The sequence below is a fragment of the Dermacentor andersoni genome, chromosome 8 (assembly GCF_023375885.2).
Source record: "Dermacentor andersoni chromosome 8, qqDerAnde1_hic_scaffold, whole genome shotgun sequence".
Classification (NCBI taxonomy): domain Eukaryota; kingdom Metazoa; phylum Arthropoda; class Arachnida; order Ixodida; family Ixodidae; genus Dermacentor; species Dermacentor andersoni.
The window spans coordinates 33,271,285-33,293,756 of NC_092821.1; the positions used below are offsets into that span (position 1 = coordinate 33,271,285).

General features: G+C 46.3%; 1 protein-coding gene across 5 annotated transcripts in view; it reads right to left on the bottom strand.

Annotated features, from left to right (window-relative positions):
* The window catches only part of LOC126526468 (cytochrome P450 3A6-like), a 61,637-nt gene that overhangs the window by 18,810 nt on the left and 20,355 nt on the right, over positions 1–22,472 (bottom strand). For 2 of the 5 annotated variants that reach the window (XM_072289619.1, XM_072289617.1), the window contains exons 2-4: positions 17,356–17,454; positions 16,733–16,785; positions 11,499–11,595 (exon numbers count right to left, since the gene is read on the bottom strand). The exons of 1 other annotated variant lie outside the window; for it this stretch is intronic. In XM_072289619.1, coding sequence (XP_072145720.1) covers positions 11,499–11,595; positions 16,733–16,785; positions 17,356–17,442 — 237 coding nt within the window. In that variant the 5' untranslated portion in view covers positions 17,443–17,454. Of the gene's footprint in view, positions 1–11,498; positions 11,596–16,732; positions 16,786–17,355; positions 17,455–22,472 lie in introns of those variants that run through there. 2 more of the 5 variants (XM_072289620.1, XM_072289618.1) reach the window with 2 other exon arrangements.

The window sequence follows — 22,472 nt, forward strand, 5'->3', positions numbered from 1 at the left end:
TGCAAGCTTTTTTTCGAAGTGAACATATTTCATGCAGAAAAAAAAAACCTACGTTTAAAAATAACTATTCAATTACAAACGACATGCAGGTTAGCACATATTTTTGCACGTCAGTATATTTATTACAATGCATGGCTGTCTTCTCATAATTTTTTTTCAAAAGCCAAACTAAACTTTGGGGGCAGCTTAACTGTTCTGAAATAACAACGAAACACGAATCACAATTTTATGGGCCCACTTCGCGTTTCTGATGCCTTGCGACCAGCTCTAGCATTACAAAAAGTTTTGCAAGGCTTGCACAACGTAGATAGAGGTTGAGAGCAAGAAGCAGAATGGCAGGCAAGTGAACCATACGAGAGTCCGGTCTGCTACGCTACACTGGCGTTAAGGGAAAGCGGGAATAGAAAGAGGAAGTGAGGAAGAAAGTGAGCCCTTAGTGCCCATGGGATGGTGCACAGGGACACTAAAAATGGTCTCTCAAACCGGTGCGCTTCAATTAGTGTACTAGGGCACAAATCGCTTTTCGTGCCAGTGACGAGTGCGGCCACGGTCCAAGTACCTTTGACTGGAGAACGGGCTCGAGTCCAGTCGGTTTAAAGTTGTACGGAGAGAGAGAGAGAGAGAGGCGTTGAACGTTGTAGCGAGGACAGATACAGAATAGCTGCTCGATGGTTTCCTCGCGCCTACAGGAGGCGATCATCGGGCTCTCGGCTACTCCCATACGGTAGGAGTAAGCGTTTGTAAACGCCACTTTTCGGAACAAGCGACAAAGCAAGGTTGCTTGGTGGCGGGAATGGTTAAATGACAATTGTAGGCGTAGCAAGGGGCCAAGCTTATGCGGTCGGCAATGGAAGGCACTCGAACTCCAGAAAGTTTGTATCATTTGTGCACGAGAAGACGAAGTTCCCTGGCTGCGCCCTGCCGCGCTAACGCTATTGGACGCGTCTGGGTGTTTTCATTGGCAGACCGGGCAGCCCTGTCAGCAAAGTCGTTGCCGGCGATGCCACAGTGAGTAGAATCTACCGCAAGAACATGCGGTACCTTGTTTGCAGGCACAGAAATGGTTCATACTTTTTTTTACTCTAAGGCAACTCGTCAAATTATCTAGTCGGCCTTTCATCACAGAACATACGAACAGAAGATATGCCACATTAGAGAATTACGCCACCATGCTTTGGGCAGCATAGAAGTTGCAAGAAAATATTACGCAAGAATAGGTATAGATCCCATATCAGAAGAGCAGTAGGATGTCTGCTGTGTGTCGCAGTGGATGATGACTGGCTTAAACATGATATTCCTGGTTTTGAATCTCCACCTTAGTGAATTTCTTCGACAACTAATCTACGCGCATTTATTCGTCATTTAATTCGGTACAAGTAGTAATCACCAATAAAACAGCGGCTAGCACGACAAGATTTTGAAACATTTGTTCATTTTATTTCGCTCCTCAAAAAACGCAACGACACTTTTTCTCGGTGCTGGCATCATCATTATCATCATCATCAGCCTGGTTACGCCCACTGCAGGGCAAATGCCTCTCCCATACTTCTCCAACTACCACGGTCATGTACTTATTGTGGCCATGTTGTGCCTGTAAACTTTTAATCTCATCCGCCCACCTAACTTTCTGCCGCCCCCTGCTACGCTTCCCTTCCCTTGGAATCCAGTCCGTAACCCTTAATGACCATCGGTTATCTTCCCTCCTCATTACATGTCCTGCCCATGCCCATTTCAGTTTCTTGATTTCAACTAAGATGTCTTTACCTCGCGTTTGTAACCTCATCCAATCTGCTCTCTTCTTATTCCTTAACGTTACACCCTCCATTCTTCTTTCCATGGCTCGTTGCGTCGTCCTCAATTTAAGTAGAACCCTTTTCGTAAGCCTCCAGGTTTCTGCCCCCTACGTGAGTACTGGTAAGACACAGCTGTTATACACTTTTCTCTTGAGGGATAATGGCAACCTGCTGTTCATGATCTGAGAATGCCTGCCAAAGGAACCCCAGCCCACTCTTATTCTTCTGATTATTTCAGTCGCATGATCCGGATCCGCGGTCACTGCCTGCCATAAGTAGATGTATTCCCTTACCACTTCCAGTGCCTCGCTACCTATCGTAAACTGCTGTTCTCTTCCGAGACTGTTAAACATTACTTTAGCTTCCTGCAGGTTAATTTTTAGACCCACCCTTCTGTTTTGCTTCTCCAGATTAGTGAGCATGCATTGCAATTGGTCCCCTGAGTTACTGAGCAAGACAATATCATCAGCGAATCGCAAGTTACTAAGGTATTCTCCATTAACTCTTATCCCAAATTCTTCTCAATCCAGGTCTCTGAATACCTACTGTAAACACGCTGTGAATAGCATTGGAGAGATCGTATCTCCCTGCCTGACGCCTTTCTTTATTGGGATTTTGTTGCTTTATTTATGGAGAAGTACGGTGGCTGTAGAGCCGCTATAGGCATATTTGAGTATTTTTACATACCGCTCGTCTACACCCTGATTCCGTAATTCCTGCATAACTGCTGAGGTTTCGACTGAATCAAACGCTTTCTCGTAATCACTGAAAGCTATATATAAGGGTTGGTTATATTTCGGACATTTCTCCATCCCCTGATTGATAGTGTGAATATGGTCTATTGTTGCGTAGCCTTTACGGAATCCTGCCTGGTCCTTTGGCTGACAGAAGTCTAAGGGGTTCCTGATTCTATTTGCGACTACCCCAGTAAACACTTTGTAGGCAACGGACAGTAAGCTGATCGGTCTATAACTTTTCAAGTCTTTGGCGTCTCCTTTCTTATGGATTAGGGTTATGTTAGCGTTCTTCCAAGATTCCGGTACGCTCGAAGTCATGAGGCATTGCGTATACAGGGTGGTCAGTTTTTCTAGAACAATCTGCCCACCGTCCTTCAACAAATCTGCTGTTACCTGATCTTCCCCAACTGCCTTCCCCCTTTGCATAGCTCGCAAGGCTTCCTTTACTTCTTCCGGCGTTACCTGTGGGATTTCGAATTCCTCTAGACTATTCTCTCTTCCATTATCGTCGTGGGTGCCACTGGTACTGTATAGATCTCTATAGAACTCCTCAGCCACTTGAACTATCTCATCCATATTAGTAATGATATTGCCGGCTTTGTCTCTTATCGCATACATCTAATTCTTGCCTATTCCTACCTTCTTCTTCACTGCTTTTAGGCTTCCTCCGTTCCTGAGAGCATGTTCAATTCTATCCAAATTATACTTCCTTAAGTCAGCTGTCTTACGCTTGTTGATTAACTAAGTTTGCCAGTTCTAGTCTATTGTGTGTTGGCATGTCACCATAAAGGTGCTTGCAGTTGGACAAACCAAAATCATTCTTAAGGGAGTGGAATTTTTTCTGCGTAGAGTATTGAATATTAGCTCATCTTCAGCATTCACCCAGTTTAGTTTTTGCTTTTCGGAGACAGTTGCTTAAAGAACCTTTTGTTCTCGCGAACGTAATTTCAGATTTTTATATGGCGTTTGTGATCATAACAATCTTACTGGAGTTTATGTATGTTTTGCTTACATTAGGATCATATTGTGTTTTAATGAATACACAAAGGTTTTTGTCATGTATGCCAGAAATGTAGCCACGGCACGACTTATGAAATTTGGCTTTTTGTTTATTTTAGCTGATTGAACCATGTATAAAAACAAAAGAGAGAAATTGTCGAATGTGTCACCATTTGTGAACTTCAAAAGTTTTGCTGCGTGCAAATTGGCTAATACCAAGTATATGGCTGAATGTTTTTTACGGTTACATTGTGGCGTTTTTTTGTATGTTGAAGGCAGAAATAAGCACAGTTGTTTCGTCCGCATCTCCATCTTGAGTTTGGGTGCTTAGGTAGCAATACCACAGTGGGCGTCTGCCGAGACCATGTCTCTATCCAGCATACATTTAGGTTGAAAAACTTCAATGTGGTTCTAGCTAATGCATCCTCTGAAGAGGTTCCCTTTTTACCTCTCTGTCAGCCATTAGCTGAGGCCGCAGACGCTGACCACCATATCAAAAACAAAAAAAAAAAAAGACACCCAAGTACCCCATACTCATATATACAGTGCCACCATCTCCTAATTCCATATAGAACCAGCATGTTGCCATATGAAACACTTTAAAATTTTTACTCTTTGGGGCTTGTCCCACTTGAATAATCGTCATACGCCTTGCTTGCGTCGCTTTTGTTTAAAACTCTGCGCTGACTACTTTCTTGTCTAGAATGCTATGCCACGCTGATAACGAGCATGCCGTTCGTGACCTGGAAATGCCGGGCGCACAGCGATAAAGAAATGAAATGTGGGCAAGATAGATGAGGATTATTCTGGTGGGACAAGATAAGCCCCAAAGAGTGCAAACATTTTAGGATTTTACGACACATGCCGCACGTGGAACACGCACCAATATACTGTTTTTCACGTGCGATCCCGTCTGTTTATTTAATCACTTGGGAGAAGTTCTGCATGACAGAGATCTGGGAACATAAGTGTATTTATATGGAATCCATATTAGGTAATATGGGTTTACTGCGTACAAGGCATAATGAATGTTTGATAGGGAACGATTGAAAGATACATTCTGCTGAGTGCCAGAATTGCACTTCCCGTTTTCCCACTATTGCATTTCGCATATTCTGAGCCTCCCTTTAGCAAATATAAGTAAGAGGGAGTAGCTTATGAGTATTTCGAAAAAACTAAGCCAGTTTGAGAAGAAGCACAAGGACTTGCGCTACTGGAGAGACGCTCGCAGTTCCAGACGGGGCAGCACTTTCTGTAATCACTCGGATTACATAAAACACCCAATTTGGACCAAAATGAGACGTTCCCACAGAGTTCAGAAAGCGCATACATGTCGCACCATTACTTAAGAATACCCACCCTTTGCAAAACCAAGAGAGCAGGCAAGACAAAGCGAAATCGTTACAGAAACGCTTTGCAAACTCTAAGGACGTGGTCTATGTACACGAGGCTGAGTAACGCGATCGAGACGCCGTGACAGCGGCTGTACTAGCTCAACAAAATAAAACCATCGCTACTAGCTCATGTCCTTGCAACCTCGTTGGACCTCGGGGAGGAAATCGCAATCGCCTTGGCGTACGCCTCCTCCATAGCCAAAATAATAGTCAGCGACTCAAAGACAGACATAGGAAATTTCGCCAGGAGGCGCATTTCGCCCGATTCCCTCGAATTTCTGGCCAGGGCACCTGAAACCCGGCGCAAATGAACGCTACTCGTTTGGGCACCGGCGCGCTCCGGTCTTCCGGGAAATGGAAGTTGCTATCAGTGCGGCTCGAGAACTGGCCATCCGCGGCCGCAGGACATCATCCTGCGATGAACAGTTCAAATCCCTCCGCCATTCGGGCAGGGACCGGATGGTATCCCACAAGAAAATCCTCCAGTGTTACCGCCAGGCCAGCGGGCTTTGCCCTACCGCTCACAAAAGAAAAGGCAATCAGTAACCTGGCGCCTCTTACAGACCAGCACTTTTCCGAACCGAGTGACGTACAGTCGCCTGCATCCCGGGCTATATACAGCAGACTGTGAATTATGTGCAGGTAGAGGCCATCTCCACCACATGATGTGGGCGTGCCCCTTAATAAGGACCAAAAAACGCACCCTCTCATTACCTCCCCTTCCCATCACCACGCTAGATCAGTGGGAAACTGCACTGCTCAGCTCAGACTCGGGTCTCCAACTGCCCGCCGTCCAGATGGCCGAAGGCGCCGACAAAGCGCAAGGCCTGGGCTTCGCCTAAGGAAGAAGAGGACGGGACTTCCACTTCCCTCCTCCCTCAACCCCATCTCGCACAGAGAGAGAGAGAGAGAGAGAGAGAGGGCTCTTTATTAGAAAAACAGAGAATTTTGCCGGCGCGTATATAACCGCTGGCATGCTACTCTGTATAGGGATGGGGAATGGGATGAAAAGATTCCAGAAAAGAGTGGGAGAAAAAAACGATAAAAGTAAATATGAAATGTCCGAGTGGACCTGATACTAATATTTACAGGTGACATTGCGGGTAAATTTAGGCTTTTGTATAGGAAGGATGCAATTTTTAAAGCTTTCCTATTTGACCAATTTCTGTCAGGTATTTGAACAATAAATCCAAAACCCGTCGCTGTTTCGAAGGGCCGGGCATTGGACCTAAGATGCTCGGTAACGTTAACGGTTCGTGGCAAATCATGTCCATTTGGTGCTCTAAAAATTGTCTCTCGTCGCGGTACGCGGGGCATTCTAGCAATATGTGCTCAATTGTCTCTAAGTTGCGACAGTTATCACAGTATGGGTTAGTGGTTAATCCTATGCGGTACAGATAATTGTTCGTGTATGCCACGTTCAGTCGAAGACGATGGTACAATGTCTCTAAGTGTCGAGGAAGTGGTCGTGGAATTTTTGGTCTCATATCTGGGTCAATGTAACGTAGGAAGTTATCTTGGTGAAGCGGCAGATTCAAGATGCGGTCTTTTTCTTGATAGGCATATTTTTTTGCCATGTTTGAAGCGTCGGCTTTTGTAAAATATGTTCTTTTGAACTTGCGGTATTGGAGTCCATTTTTGGCAGCTTCGTCCGCTCTTTCATTTCCCGTAATGCCGGCATGGCCAGGTATCCACTGAAACTTTATGCAATGCCCAGCAATCTTAGCCCTGTAGTGAAGATAAGCAATGTCAAATGCTGATGGTTGATTATTGCAACGCTTGTGCCTGTTCCACATACTTTGTAGGGCTGCTTTTGAGTCTGTGAAAATCACCCATGTCTTTGGCGGTTGCTGTCGAAGTAAATACACAAGGGCCTCCTTAATGCCATATAGCTCCGCTGAAGTAGATGATGTCGCTCGCTCAAGACGAAACGAGAATCGTTGTCCTGTAGAGGGAACAAAAAGTCCGCATGATGAACGATGTGGAGTTGTAGAGCCATCTGTGAAAATGTGCGTTGCGGCTGCGTATTCTTTGTGCACATATGCTAAAGCTATCTGATAAGTTGCTGCTTGAGGCATTTTCTTTTTCGCACTGATTCCAGGTATATATGGCACGATTTCCAGTGGGGACAGTGTCCATGGTGAAATGTTTCGCGGCATAATTTGTGACGCCTGAGCAGGAATCGAAATAGATATGCTTCCGACGGCCTGCCCAAAGCTAGATGTAGCACGGGTTCTGGAAATATCCTTTAAAAAGTGAGTCTTCGTATGAATGACGTGGCGGAGGTGTATCCGAAGTGTCTCCTGCGAACATAGCACTTCCAGAGGCAGGCATCCAGCTTCTGCTACAGTCCCTGAGCGGGACGACCCCTTCGGAAGGCCAAGACATACGCGAAGGCAGTTGTTTCGTGCTGCCTCTAGTTTTCTCTTGCTTGTGGGAGATATTTTGTGCAGGATCGGGAGGTAATATCGTAGTGTTCCGTTGACGTAGGCCTTATGGAGGAGCACCATTGATCTACAGTTGCTGCCCCACCGTGAACCGGCTAAAAATCGGAATACATGCGACGCCGAGGAAATCTTCTCACTCAGTTTTTTCACTTGGGGCGACCATGTGAGGTTCCTATCGATCGTCACTCCAAGAAACCTTTGCGTCTTGACGTATGGAAGGGCACGACCACCCAACACTAGTGGGTATATTTCCATACACCTCCGCGTGAAAGCCATGGCAACGCTTTTGTCGGGGGACAATTTCAGACCCCTTGGATTTAGGTAGGCCGATATATTTGCTAGCGCTCTCTGGAGGCGTTGTTGGGTTGTACTGCGGGAACGTGCCGCACTCCAAATGCAGATGTCGTCCGCATACAGTGTGATTTTGACGCCAGGGGGCAGGTTTCTTTTCAGATGGATGAGGACTAAATTAAATAATACCGGGCTTAACACAGCTCCTTGTGGCACTCCCTTCTCGACGGCATAAAGCGCCGTGGGGCCATCCGGGGTACACATGAAAAGTTGGCGTCCTTGAAGATAGTCTTCAATCCATGCGTAGAGCCGTCCTCCAAGACCAAGGGTTTCCAAAGCGTCAAGTATTGCTTTATGATAGACCGAATCATATGCTGCCTTAATGTCTAAGAATAATGCAGTAGGTATGTTGCCAGAGACCAATTCCTCTTCAATTGATGAGACCAAGGCAATGACATTATCAATTGCGGATCTATTTTGCCGGAAGCCATTCATTTCCTCCGGGTAAACTTTTGCAGTTTCCAGGAACCAATTTAGTCGTTTGTAGATCATTTTTTCGAATAGCTTCCCTACGCAGCTAAGCAGAGATATGGGTCTGAAGGAGGCGTAATTTGTTGGCTGCTTCGCTGGTTTCAATATAGGAATGACTTTCGCAAGCTTCCATTCCGTAGGAACCTCCCCAGTTATCCATGAGGTGTAGTACTCCAGAAGGCGTAGGCGAGATGTGTGGCATAGATTTGCGAGCGCTTCATAACTCACACCGTCATGGCCAGGTGATGATCGCTTGTTTACGTCGCCGATTGCTGCCGTGAGTTCTTCGATGGTGAATGGTAATTCTAAGTCAGGAAGGGTAGCTCGAGGTGGACTAGGCTGACGACTTGCAATTTGCCGCAAAGGTTGTGCCCCGTTGGAAAGGAGCCTGCAGTACTGCTCTGCCACCTCTTTCAGGGATGCGCGCTCATGTAATGAGAGGGCGATAAAAGGATAAAGCTGTTGCGGCTCCTTGGAATGCCTCTGACCACTCGCCAGATTTTGCTCAGCGGTTGTCGTATGTCCAGTGTCCCACAAAAGTTCCTCCACCTTTTTCGGTCCAGTTTGGTGAGGTAACGTCGTATATGTCTTTGTGCCCGTCGACAAGTTCTGAGGTCTTCGATATTCTTAGTACGTAGAGCCTTCCTTTCGGCACGCCTTCGAATGGCGCATAACCTTTCAAATTCCTCGTCGTTTGTTGGTACATTACAATGCTTAGTGGCAGAGCGGGTACTTTGTTTGAGGCAATGAGCTATTGTCGGTATTATTTCTGTATTCGTAGTCGAGGCTGTGATTCCTTTGTCTACGGCTGCTGTGTAAGCTTCCCAGTCTACCGACTTCAGTTTCACTTTTCTGGGCGACGTCCGAAAATGAAGGGCAGAGATTAGGATCGGGTAGTGATCACTACCTCGAGTCTCGAAATCTGTACACCATGCGAACATTGGGGCCACTTGACTTGATACGAATGTGACGTCAATGCAGCTAACAGTCGTCGGATTTTTCAGGTATGTTATGCTGCCCTCGTTCAAGGGCTCTATATTGTATTTTGCTAAAAGCTTCGCCAGCTTGGCACCCCGAGCACATGTATGTGAACTGCCCCAGATCTCGTTATGTGCGTTGAAATCGCCACAAATAATATGTGGAGATTGAGTGTTTGTCAACAAGTTTTCCAATCTTGTCACGTCGAAAGGTGATCCTGGTTCCAAGTAGACGCCGATCAGGGTAAACACTTTGGATGCAATCACTGTGGTTGCGCAAATATATTCGTTCTTGTCATGTGGTGCTACGTCAATCGCAGAGGCAGGTATGTCGTTGCGAAATCCAACGAGCAGTCGGCTAATTCCATTTTGTCGCCTTGAATGATGAAAATAATACCCCTTTATCCTAAAGTGCTCGTCGACGCGAGGCTCGGAAATGACTAAAAAAGGGAATCGGTACATTCGCGTAAGTTGCTTAAAGTCTGCTAACTTCGAGCGCAAGCCGCGAGCGTTCCACTGGAATATAGTACATGTGCGGAAGTGTTTGTTGGTGGACACCGCTTGTGAGACGATTGTCGGCGAAGCCATCGTTGCTACTGCGAAGAATCACGGCTTTGCGCCGTGAAAGAAGACGACACTAGCGGTTCCAAAGCCAGGACGGCCTCTACTTCAGGGATGCTCTTAAACGATGGGCTGGCACGGAGAATAGCCTTGATTGCGGCGAACATCATGGGAATCAGTATACTCGATATCTCATTTGCAGTGATACCATCTAACAACTTTTCTTGGTTCTTCCTGTTCTTCTGCTGCGACCTTGAGGACAACTGTTGCTGTCGTGGGCTTGAGGTTATATCACTTGAGTGCTTTGATGGATTCGTTGCAGTTGAAGGCCTTTGCTGGTTTTCCTTCACGGCTGAGGCGTAGGACTTTTTCAAAGCCGTGTCGCTGCGCTGCACCGTGTCGTGTTGCTTTTGGTTTGTAGACGTATACATCACATCCGGATTCGGTGGTGGTTCTCGTCGTTTCCGCACTTTTCCTTGGATTTGCTCCATCGTCCGTGCAAGAGTGGCTGATTTCTTTTTAGGACACCCTCCGTATGACGCAGCATGCTCAGCTCCACAGTTTGCACACCGAGGCTGGGAACGTGACGTACATTCCTTATGCGTATGTGGACCAGCGCATATCTTGCAGGGGATGGGGCCTTTACAATATTTCGCTATATGTCCATGTCTTTGACATCTGAAACATTGAGTAGCAGACCGTCATTGAGTAGCAGATGTATTCCGTCACGGGATAACTGCAGAATCCAAGCGACACTCGGTTTGGTAAAGGGGCGTCCTTAGAGAATTCCAGGATGACCGAGCGTCTTCGGGTCTCCGTTACTACGCCATCTTCGTTAGGGACGTAGAAAACTTGCCTTTTAGCAGATATGACTCCTTGTTCGCTCAAGTACTCCTTGAGGTCGTCATCTGAGTACTCAACAGGAACGTCCTGTATCCTCCCGTACGTGGCAGAGTAGGAGTATGGAACTCGAGCTTCTACAGGAATACCCGATAGATCTGTCACTGTGAGGAGGCGATTGGCTGCAGGAAGTGTAGACACTGTCACCATGAGGCTGCCATCCTTGTTGAGACGGTGGCTGAGTATCTTTTCTTGGGCTGTTGTCACGACCGCAGAAGCCAGAAGATTTGGGTTTACTTTCCATAAGCTGCTGTCAGGCTGAGTTGGCTTGAATATAACAGGAACACCTGCGGCTCTTTTCTTTTTGTAAGAGACAACAGTGAAGGCTGTCTGGTCCATCTCTTCGTTGTCTCCTGCAGATTCCTTTGTGTCGATGTCATCTTCACGTAGCCTTTTCTTTGCTTGCTCATCTTCTCTGTGGTCTAAAGAAGCAACATGCTGACCTGATTGCTGATTGCTTGCGACGGATGCCATCAGAGCATCACGAAGGGCGGCCGACGGCGGAGGCTCGCCGCGCTGCTTCGGTCCGGTGCGCTTCGGGAGCCGCTTGCTGTGTTTCTCTCGCAGGACGGTGACCCCCAGACCGGCGTTCGGTGAAAGAGAGGCACAAAGAGTAAAAAGGCGCTCTACACTTGCTAAAAAAGACTTAAAATAACAGACGGGCGTTCGGAAGCGAGCCTATCGCTCGTCGTCTTCGTCGGCTGTCCATCTCGCACAAAATGAAGTTTACTACTACTGCTACTAGGTAAAAAATGAAGTTTACTACTACTGCTACTAGGTAAACTTCTCTGCTGATGCATCCTGTGATATAAGAATGATGACTCCTCATTAGACAAGGTGTCGTTCCGTTAGCATACTTTGTACTTACGCCACGCCCTGAAAACTTGCTTGACTCCTTGATGAATATTTCATTTATCATGTCCAGATCCTTGACCACCATGAATGGCGTATCTCCTATAAAGAATCTAACGAAAACATTTAGGAAGAATGGTAAGCAAATATAGAAAGCAACTAAGCCACTCATGCAATATGTACGGGATGCAAATTTAGGCATGGTATTCAAGAAAGCGCTAGCTTGAAGCCACGAGGCTCGTTACACGGTTTTGAAATGAAGCGAAGGCCGCCTCTTCCCTATATATTTACCAGTAGCAACAGACGCCAATGCTCCCTTGCCCCATACTACTTTTATTCATCTTAGCATTAGTCGAAATACGAATATAAATAATACAAAAGTCCCTTTTATTTGTATAAGCAATTCTTACCTGGAACTTCCACTTTTGTTAGATATTGTTAGAAATTAGGCATGATGCTCGCTGTACTTTCCTTCCCCGCCATGCTGGGCGAATTCTTCTGTGTTCTCTTGTGTACCGTTATTAAGTTGCGGTTTGCAGGACCCAAAGGTGAAATTTGTTCTCGTGTTCCATACAACGGCGCTTGTAGTAGGCCAAAGAATGCCGTGGCACTTTCACCAACATGAATCACTCTAAATAAATTACTTCATTCGTTTTATGCTTTTTGTCTAACAATACTTTAGTTTAAGTCAAATTATGGATGTATAGTCCCGCATCTGTCAATGGGTAATTAGGTATGCCATAATGCAGAGCAGCAAACTACTTTGACCGCATGCGCTTGTTTAACGTCTACACAAAGCCCTGTACACGCACGTTTTTGCATTCAGCCTCATTGACACGCGGCCGCTGCGGCCGAGGCTCACACCTATCACTTCGTACTCGGCGGCAGAACGCCGCAGGCACTGTGTCAATACGGCGAGCCTCCACGTGGAATTCGCCAGTTGTCCCGGGTGGTTTGTTCTAATGCCATTAGGATTTTTCGCCTAGTTCCACCATTCGGAATCCATCCATCCATCCATCCATCCATCCATCCATCCATCCATCCATCCATCCATCCATCCATCCATCCATCCTTCCATCCTTCCATCCATCCATCCATCCGTCCATCCATCCATCCATCCATCCATCCATCCATCCTCTTTACGTCGACCCAGTGTCCAAAGTTGTATAATAGCATCGCCCACTAGGTATGTGTTTGTAGTCATGATGCCGTCGTAGTCATTCTGTCTTAAGTTTAAGCGTTTCGCGAAAGCGTTGTGGGAGAAGACGAAGAGCAAGTTAACTGTCCTTCAAAATGTTTGCGCGTTAAATCCTACATTTACCATTAAAAGTTCTTCTGTTTAGGAAAATTATTAATCTATCTGTTTTGATTTCTCAATTGCACATGTGGTTTCTTGCAATATTCCGTAAAAGTTCAGGTGCCTGATTCTTTGCCATTCCGCCAGAGTGGGTATGAGCCATATTATGGGGTCATTATCGCCATCATCGAAGCATGGAGAAGTGGAAATGAACAGAGAGAGGTGACACAAGACCGCACACAGAAAAATTAAGGCGAAACTCATTTAATGATGACTGTCGGCAGTAATACGATTAGCATTCAAGCAGTGTAGCGACAGGTCGTAATCATGAAGTCACTTTTTTATCATCTGTTGCGGTGATTGTGAGGCTTCCGCAGCGTCAGCTACATGCAAGATACCTAGGTATTATCCTACTTTGCTATGGCACTAACTTGCCAAGGTCAGCAGTGACCATGGCGGCATGACGACTATTGAATAACGCCCACGCAGGGGCTACGACAAAATAACAAAGAATAAATGACATTTACGGAACAACAAAAGTGGTTTGGACAAACTGCATGACCAAAATGGGATGATGATTCTTAATTAATTAAAATGGTGTGCAGACAACAGCTGACGACGACGCGAGGACAATCGGTTGAGTACAAGTGCACGACGATGATTGAATGACGAAATTCGGATCACAAACTGAACTACAACGATGATGTGATAATTCCGCATTATCACGATTTAATGGCAGCACGATTACGGTGGAATGATGAAGGGATGACCTCAATTGATCGACGAGGGTGGTATGACGAAGAAGACATGACGAAAATAGGATTACGTTACTAAAGTGATGATGATAACTGCACTGCGTGAGGACGACGGCATGAAGCAATGGTATGACGACAACCCTGTAACAATTATGGCGAGTCGGATGACGAAGTTAGAACGTCGGCAATGGAACTAACGTGATGGTATTATGACAACGGTATGAGAACAAAAGAACAAAACGGCTGTAAGACTATGACGCTATGCTGGCGATGATATATCTCTGTGTGAGAACGATGGGACGACGACGTGTGCATTACGACGACTGTATCACAAAAGCCTGTAAGACAACAATAGTATGATGACGGCATGACGAGATTAGTAGGAAGAAGCTGGAGTGATAATCATGGAATGACCACGATAGCTTCTCGGTGAAGCTATAACCACAAATGTGCGGCGACTCTATACCGATGATGGCGTGACGACAATGGCATAACAAGAATCGAATGACAAAGATGTAATGGCGACAATTTATCGACCATGACAGCATGAGGATTACGAAGGCGTATCTAGTGGCCTACATAGATAATGGGAAGAAGAAAATACAAAAAGGTTAAGTTTGTTTGCTAACCTGCACGTGAGAAATGAGATGGGGGAGTAAACGAAGGAAAAGCCATGAATCTTGAGCTTACTTTTACAAGTACCAAGCCAGATGCAGCATATCTAGAGCCAAGAACTGATATGTGTAGCTTTCAAGAATTTTGGAAGAGCTCCATTAGATTTTTTGGGCGGATCAGCTGTGAGGCCAGGCACCCGAGACCTTTGCTTTTGTAAATGAGCTATCGCTCAAAGTATTCAAAGCTCAATGTGGAGAGACTGGCGCTTTTTATCGAGGCGAAGACAGTGGCAGAGTTGATCGATGGTCTCTTCAGACTTTCCCTTAGCGTAAATGACTGAGTCAGCATTTCCAGTTCGACAGTAACATGAGTTAGTTAAGGCTACTCTACCCTAAACTGACACAGTAGTCTTGCGTCAGGTTGTGAAAGGTTGGTTGGCGATTGCAACTGTATTGGTGAGTCGAAGCTGCATAATCGACAGTTATGGTTCTGTGCAGCATTCGAAGATTGCAACGCTCTTTTGCAGCATCTACTCTCTACAAACGCATAAGGAGCGTTGGCGCTCTAGCCTAGGCACGTCAGGCAGCGCCATTGGCGATGTGATTACCAACGATACCAGTGTGCATAGGTCTTGTGTTCTAAAGTATTAGGCAACATAGGCCACTGGATACTATTAAAGACGAGAGATTGATGACGGAGATTTGAAAACGATTGAACTACCGCGATGACATCTCTATAATCTAGTCCTCCGATCTGCTGGTAAAGTTGTGCCACTGTGTCCCTGTAACGGGGTAAGATGACAGAATTATAGATAGATAGATCAGCTCAAGATGCCTGCATTAGGCAAAGAATGCTAATCTCATTATTAGATAGATAAATAGATCTATCTATCTATCTATCTATCTATCTATCTATCTATCTATCTATCTATCTATCTATCTATCTATCTATCTATCTATCTATCTATCTATCTATCTATCTATCTATCTATCTATCTATCTATCTATCTATCTGTCTATCTATCTACGTATCTATCTATCTATCTGTCTACATATCTATCTATCTATCTATCTACATATCTATCTATCTACGTATCTATCTATCTACATATCTATCTATCTATCTATCTATCTATCTATCTATCTATCTATCTATCTATCTATCTATCTATCTATCTATCTATCTATCTATCTATCTACGTGTATGTCGATATATCTACGTGTCTGTCGATCTATGTACGTGTCTGTCTGTCTGTCTGTCTGTCTGTCTGTCTGTCTGTCTGTCTGTCTGTCTGTCTGTCTGTCTGTCTGTCTGTCTGTCTGTCTGTCTGTCTGTCTGTCTGTCGGTCTGTCTGTCTGTCTGTCTGTCTGTCTGTCTGTCTGTCTGTCTGTCTGTCTGTCTGTCTGTCTGTCTGTCTGTCTGTCTGTCTGTCTGTCTGTCTGTCTGTCTGTCTGTCTATGCTCTTACGCCGATCCAGTTGCCCAAGTTCTCTACCCGCTTGGGTCACTTGGTATATTATACGCTCATGCGTGTGATGCTGACGTGGTCGTTCTATCGTTGTGACTCCAACTTCGGCGTCCGAAGTCATAGTGCTATCACCATAACGTCACCCATCATACATACTTCGTGCTACAGTCATCGTCACGCCTTTGTCACCGTACACCTAGTCATCTAGGTGTAGTTAATGCCCGTATATCTGGCCATGCACTGTTTCCATACCATCGTCGTGATGCCGTCACGCTCTTTCTAACATCACACTTTTAACGTCGTCATCTGAATCGGGTCATGTCTTCGTAGTCACACCGTCACCGCCATACATTTGTTTTCATGTCCTCAACAGGCTGCCGTTTTACTATCCTGTTGACTAACGTCATTTCACTGTAACCGTCATACCGACTTTGTCAATCCATCGACGTCATTTCTTCGTCGTTAAATTGTAATCATGTTCTCGTAATTCAATTGTGAATATGTAGCCTTTGCTATGCCATCGTTGTTACACCGTAGTCATCAGACAGTCATCGTCATGCATGCGTTGTCCTACTGTCGTCTACTGGCGTTGTCATACCTAGGCCACATAATCGCGCAGGCGCGATTATGTGGCTTAGGTATATATATGCATCGACGACGAAAGAAAAAAAAGAAGTTGTTAGTCAGCGCCAGTGCGTGTCCTGTCTTTCTTTTTGTGGCTCGTCTTAGTTGTTTGCGCTGTTACGTTTAGTTCAGAAGTATGTACCAACTAGGCCCAAAAGAAGTGTTACTGAATTTCGGACTTACCAGCATTCTATCAGCCGTATTCGCTCAGACTCAGACGCACCAGAATTCTACTAAGTTGACGGGCTCACTTAGACTCAATTTCAGACGGGCTCACTTAGATTCACGGGCCTGTCTGAGTGAGCTGACTCATAAGTGAGCTTGCCGACCTGTGCTGCTAAGTCATTGTGACATCCGGCATTTGCAGTAGCTGTCTCATAATTTTTCTGCCCACTGGATACTAAATAAGTAGCGATAATTAAGCTGAAATTTGTGTTCCTCAGAACAACATTTAGCGTAAGCGCATGTTACCAAAAAATACCGTTTACTTACCCAAATACGTTGCCGTATTCCTTTATCCATTGATCGAGCCTCTTGATTGTAGTCTGAAATAGGCAGGCGTTCACTGCAAGCGTTCTTGGACTAAACGCGCCTTGATTCAATCAGAAGATGAGCTATGGAGGCTGTTTCGTTTTCTCTATGTCTCTTGATCGGAAATATCGTTTAACCTTCCTAATTTGTTTTATCGTTCTCGAAATGTCGCTGGCATGGTACCTAGATCTGCCGATCAGTTAGCCCGCTTGCATGGTCGTAGCTGAATCTTTTTTAACAAGGAATTAAAATATAATCATGCTTGTGGAGTATCACGCTCAAGAAATATCTTCAGTTATACATATCGAGTTCCTCGCCGTAAAATTGTATCATAAACAATGTTATGTTGCTGTTCTTTACTTGTGTATTTCTATATTCGGTGTAGTCACGGCGTCGGTAACACCTTTTGCATCAATAGGATATTGAAATAACAAAAAGTAAACATATCCGTGTAAGTAGGCCAATAGCCGCCTCGAACTATTGAGACCCGTATAAACATTTGTTATTTCTTATTCTGCTCGTGTTAAAATTATCCTTGCACAGAAATTTCTGCTTTACAACCTATACATGAATCTTGCACTTACGGGTTTCCAGAATTCATGGGAATTGCCGCTGAAAGGGACTGAAGTGGCACGGTCGGTACTCCCGTACCATCGAAAGCGTTGAAGCATTTACGACGCTGCCTGTAAAATTAGAAGGTTACGGCCATCACGACTTGCTCGGGGCTTTCTCGAGTATATCGCAAGGGGCATAGTCCATAGTGCATAGTGCAAGCTAAGCGCGAGAAAAAAGAAACAAGGACAGACGGAAGGTACAGCCAATGGGCTTGCTGCAATAAATGATCTATTTGAAACAGGCTGCGAGTGTGCTCACACGAACACACACACGTGACACTCAAATTGGTGAGATGCCATACGTGAAATAATCAATGTTGAAAAAGGACAACCTTTTTTAAAGCCAAAGTTTCCTTTGCATCTTCCTTAACTTTTCCACTGCTGGTGCTGCTGTAGCTGTCTTGGACGCCGCATTAGGAAGTGGTTCAGAGTGTGCTTATACATGACAGAAGCGTGTCAGAGAGGAATGATGAGGTCGGACACTCGTTTGGACCTTTGCGCCACGTCGAATGTGCAAAAGCCCTCTGGAGCGACGTTAACGTCGCCCAATATCGTCTTAACGGCTGCTATTATATCCGTGATCCCGCAAAAGCGTTGCAATAAATGCAGCGTTTAGCTTTATAATAACGTACAGTCATCCAGAGGGCAAGTAGAGAGAATTGAAAAGAGGGAGCAAGGAGAGGAGGCAAAGAATCGGTAGAACCGACGCAGTCTTGAAACGAGTGAATGGCAGCCTTGCCACTCATCGCTGGCCGTTGCCATACATGGGGGAAGGACGGGAGAAAGAAAAGGTGCCGTGCGAAGGCGAGGAAATGCTCCTACTAGACTCAACAGCGGTTGCGGACAGACTGGAGTCAAGATACGGTGCAGCACGTTTCCGCTATTTATGAAAAAATGAACACCATGCAAATTTGTCAAGCGGACAACCGACGCACGGCGTGCAGACGCAAAGCCGCCTTAAAACGCCGTATTGTGTAGGCAACACTACGGAAGCGGTCACACGTCAAATAAACAATTCTGTACCCCCTCCCCCCGTCGTAACGTTGTGGCTATGGCATTGCTCGAAGTCGCGGGCTCGGTCCCGACCGTGACAGCCACATTTATACGGGGGCGAAATAGGAAAACGCGCGCGTAGTAAGATTTAGGCGCTCGTTAGAGAGCCCCAGGGGATCAAAATTAATCCGTAGTCCACCACAACGGCATGCCTCATAATCCGATTGTGGGTTTGGCGGGTACGGCCCTGTAATTCAATTAAAGTTTTAGATTTGTGCCAGGATGCGATGTGCCGTTTGAGGCAATTACAATACTAAACTTCTCGGAGGTTATGAACAATGGCGCATAACAACACTTCAAGCAAACACGTCTCGTTCTCTGTTCTGTTTACCACGCAGACAAACAGCCATCGTCCACTCAAGGTAACATTTAGCATCCACTCACCACTCTCGTGTTGCACTAAACGCTGAAGAAATCCAGCATTCGCCGTCAGCATCACCGCTCATTATCGTGAATGGAAGCAAACAGAAAGAAATATTCGTGCACATCGACTCCCACAATGCATGGGATCTCAATAATTTTTCCTTCTCCAAGACCACCCTTAACCACGAGAACTACATGCCTCCAAGAAAGTCACTTGGTCAGACGAGTTATAAAGCGACACGGTGGTCTAGGTGAACGCTGAGGAAATAAACTTATAATAGCCTTTCCATTCAAATAAATCATTTATTTCACCCTTTAAAATACAATATCATAATTTATTTCTCTCAATACATTAGGATGGAGGAGGTACGTAAAAAGCGATAACACTTGACGAGGTTGCTACCCCCTTAGAGCAGCCAGCTCCAGGACGATTGACACTTGATTGATATTCTTCACTGTGAAGAACACAACAAATTCCGTTCACCTACTGCTCCCTTACACTGACACAAATGCACTACATTGAATCAGACTTATATTATCTCTATACAGCGACCTTATAAATCCCGATACACACGTTCACAGCTAAATCATACGTAACCGCCCTATTGCTTCCTCTTGCAGGCCACTTGCACCTCTATAAGAATTGACAACTGGGAAGCACATTCAGCTCTGCGCTCTGCACCAGTGACTATCTTAACCGCACCCTTCCACGACCGTGTTGCAGCAATCTATGCTGTGCGCCTGTTCTCCCCTCACATGAGCCCACATCTGCTTGACGGATGGCGACAACGTCGCGCTCTTTTCCAAGACCCTTTCACACCGGACGCCGTCAAATGCAGCGTTTAAGCAGTGTTATAACTGTCGCGAACCAAAGAGTTGTAGTGGAGCGCGCCACAAGAGGACCAGCGCAGCAGGCTCTTGGAACAGATTAGCGCGCCGCGACCACGCACCATCAAACTTTATCTTCGTCATATTTCGCAGTGCCGATCGAGAGCGCCGACCTTTAACGTCTGCGCGTAGCGGCATCGGCGGGCGCTACACGCCCTCCCCCGCCCAGACGGAGCGACGAAATGTGCTTGTCGACAAAGTGGAGACGGTGTTGTCTTTGTTACGTGCAGATCCGCGAATACGCCAGTGACATTCGCGGGGAGCTCCGCGGCAGGCATCTCGAGGTAGACTGGTTTGACACCGTTTGATGAAACTGCCTCTTCTCGAGTATTCAATGGGATGGTGGCGGACTTCGGCGTCTTGTGGAGCACATGGTACGGCGTATCGTAGGAGGCTGTAAGAGGTGCCTTTACAGCGTTTCGTCTGAGAAAAACGTGAGTAGAAGACGGAAGGTCCGGATGCACAAAGATCCTGTGGTCCGATGGCCGATGCGGGACGTGGCGCGGTTGCTAAATGCAGTCCTATAGGCAGCGAAGGCGTTGCAGCGGCTGGGGCCCGGAGTCCGAAGGACCGAAGAAGTCTCCAACATGCCGCAGGAGTGCACCATAGACGAGTTCGGCGGAAAAACTGCCAAGGTCCCAACAAAGGACAGCGCGTAGGCCGAGAAGCACCATAGGAATGTGTTTGACCCAGTGCTCTCTATCCAGGCGCGTAGTGAAGGCAGCCTTTAGCTGCCGGTGGGGCCGCTCAACCATGCCATTGGCACTGGGGTGATATGCAGTGGTATGGCATTGCAGAACGCCGAGCAGCGGTTGAGGGTAGTGAAGAAATTACAGACAAATTGCCGGCCGCGATCAGTGGTCACGATGCTGGGGCAACCGAAGTGGGAAACACATGCTGAAACGAAGACTTTGGCGACAGTTTCCTCAGTAGTGTCTTCAATGGACACGGCTTCGGGCCAGCGTGTGAAACGGCCAATCATTGTTAGAATGCACCGACAGTCGTGAGAGGGATGAAGTGGTCCAACCAAATCAAGTTGAAGGTGGTCAAAGCGACAGCCAGGTGCCAAGAAATACGGCGTGGGAGTCTCCGCATGGCAAGTCACTTTGGCAGTCAGGCACGCGAGGCACGAACATGCCCACTGGCGAACATCGGTGTTAATGTTTGGCCAGACGTAGCGCTTTGTAACCCGGCGCTGCGGGGCTGTGATGCTGGGATGCCAGATATCGTGAAGGGATTGTAACAATGAGCGACCAAAGGCAACCGGAATGAAGGGGCGAGGTGCAGCCGTTGACATGTCACACGTAGCAAGCCAGGCACAAACGGGTGTGAAATGAGTTATAGACAGAGAAAATGAGGATGATTACGCAGCACTTGCATCTCAGGGTCTTCAATGTGCGCCCGAGCTAGACGTTCCCAGTCCAATGTTGATGTAGAAGCACTCAGGGACGTGATGCAGGAGAGTGAATCAGCTGCCTCGTTTTCGGTGCCTTTGATGTGCCGGATACCTGTAGCGAACTCTTACATATAGGCCACTTGACGAAGTTCACACGCGACGTACTTGGAAGATTTTGTGCGGAAGAAATACAGCAGAGGCTTAGCACATAAAATGGCTGGCCCTCCAATAAGTGCCAGAAGTGCTGGATCGTGAAGCAGATGGCGATCAGCTCGCGTCCAAAAGCGCTGTAGCGAGTCTCGGCCGATTGGAGCTTCCGTGAGAAGCCCAGCGGACACCACTCGTAGTAAACTTTATTGCTGCTGGAGAACAGCGCCGATGGCCACGCTGAAACTATGCACCATGATGCGAGTAGCCACGCTAGTTCTCGGGGGGAATAGAAGCGCTGAATCTACGACGCCTTGTTTCGCAGCCCTGAAAGCAGCTTGAGCTTCAGGAGAACAGGAAATCGCGGGTGAGGAGCCCTTGGTCGTGCGAAGGTCAGTGAATGGGAGCAGAAGCATAGGGTAATAGGTGCTGTGAGGTCTTGCACGGCCTGGACATGAGAGGGCAACCGACGAATTCTTAACGCCGACATGTGGTCACCCAGGAACTCGAGCTCGGAAGGCCCAAACAAGCATTTATCGGGTTTGAACACCCTGGTAAAGTGTTAAGGCGTTGAAATAGCTCCCGGAGGTGACGCTCATGATCTTGTGGATTGGGACTTGCGACTAGGATGTCGTCAAATTAGGGGAATGCAGTCTGGAGGCCGCGCGTTATCTGGGCAATGCATATTTATAACGTTTGAGCTGCATAGTGAAGCCCCAGAAAGATGCGCACATGCTCAAACAGGATTAAGGGTGAATTGATGGCCGTCTTCGGGTTATCGACAAGCTCAATGGTGACTTGATGATAGGTGTTGAGAAGGTCCGCTTTACTAAAAGATTTTGTATCCTTCCAAATGGCCCGTGAAATGTTTCTGGGGGCTATCTATCTATCTATCTATCTATCTATCTATCTATCTATCTATCTATCTATCTATCTATCTATCTATCTATCTATCTATCTATCTATCTATCTATCTATCTATCTATCTATCTATCTATCTATCTATCTATCTATCTAGCGATCTATCTATCTATCTATCTATCTATCTATCTATCTATCTATCTATCTATCTATCTATCTATCTATCTATCTATCTAGCGATCTATCTATCAATCTATATTTCTATGTATGTATCTAACCGTTTTCCCGCCTACCTGGGTCACTGGGTAGTCCATGGTCGAACGGTTAGCGCATCGGGATGCTGTGCTGAGGGAATAGGGTTCAGAACCAGCCAGCTGAA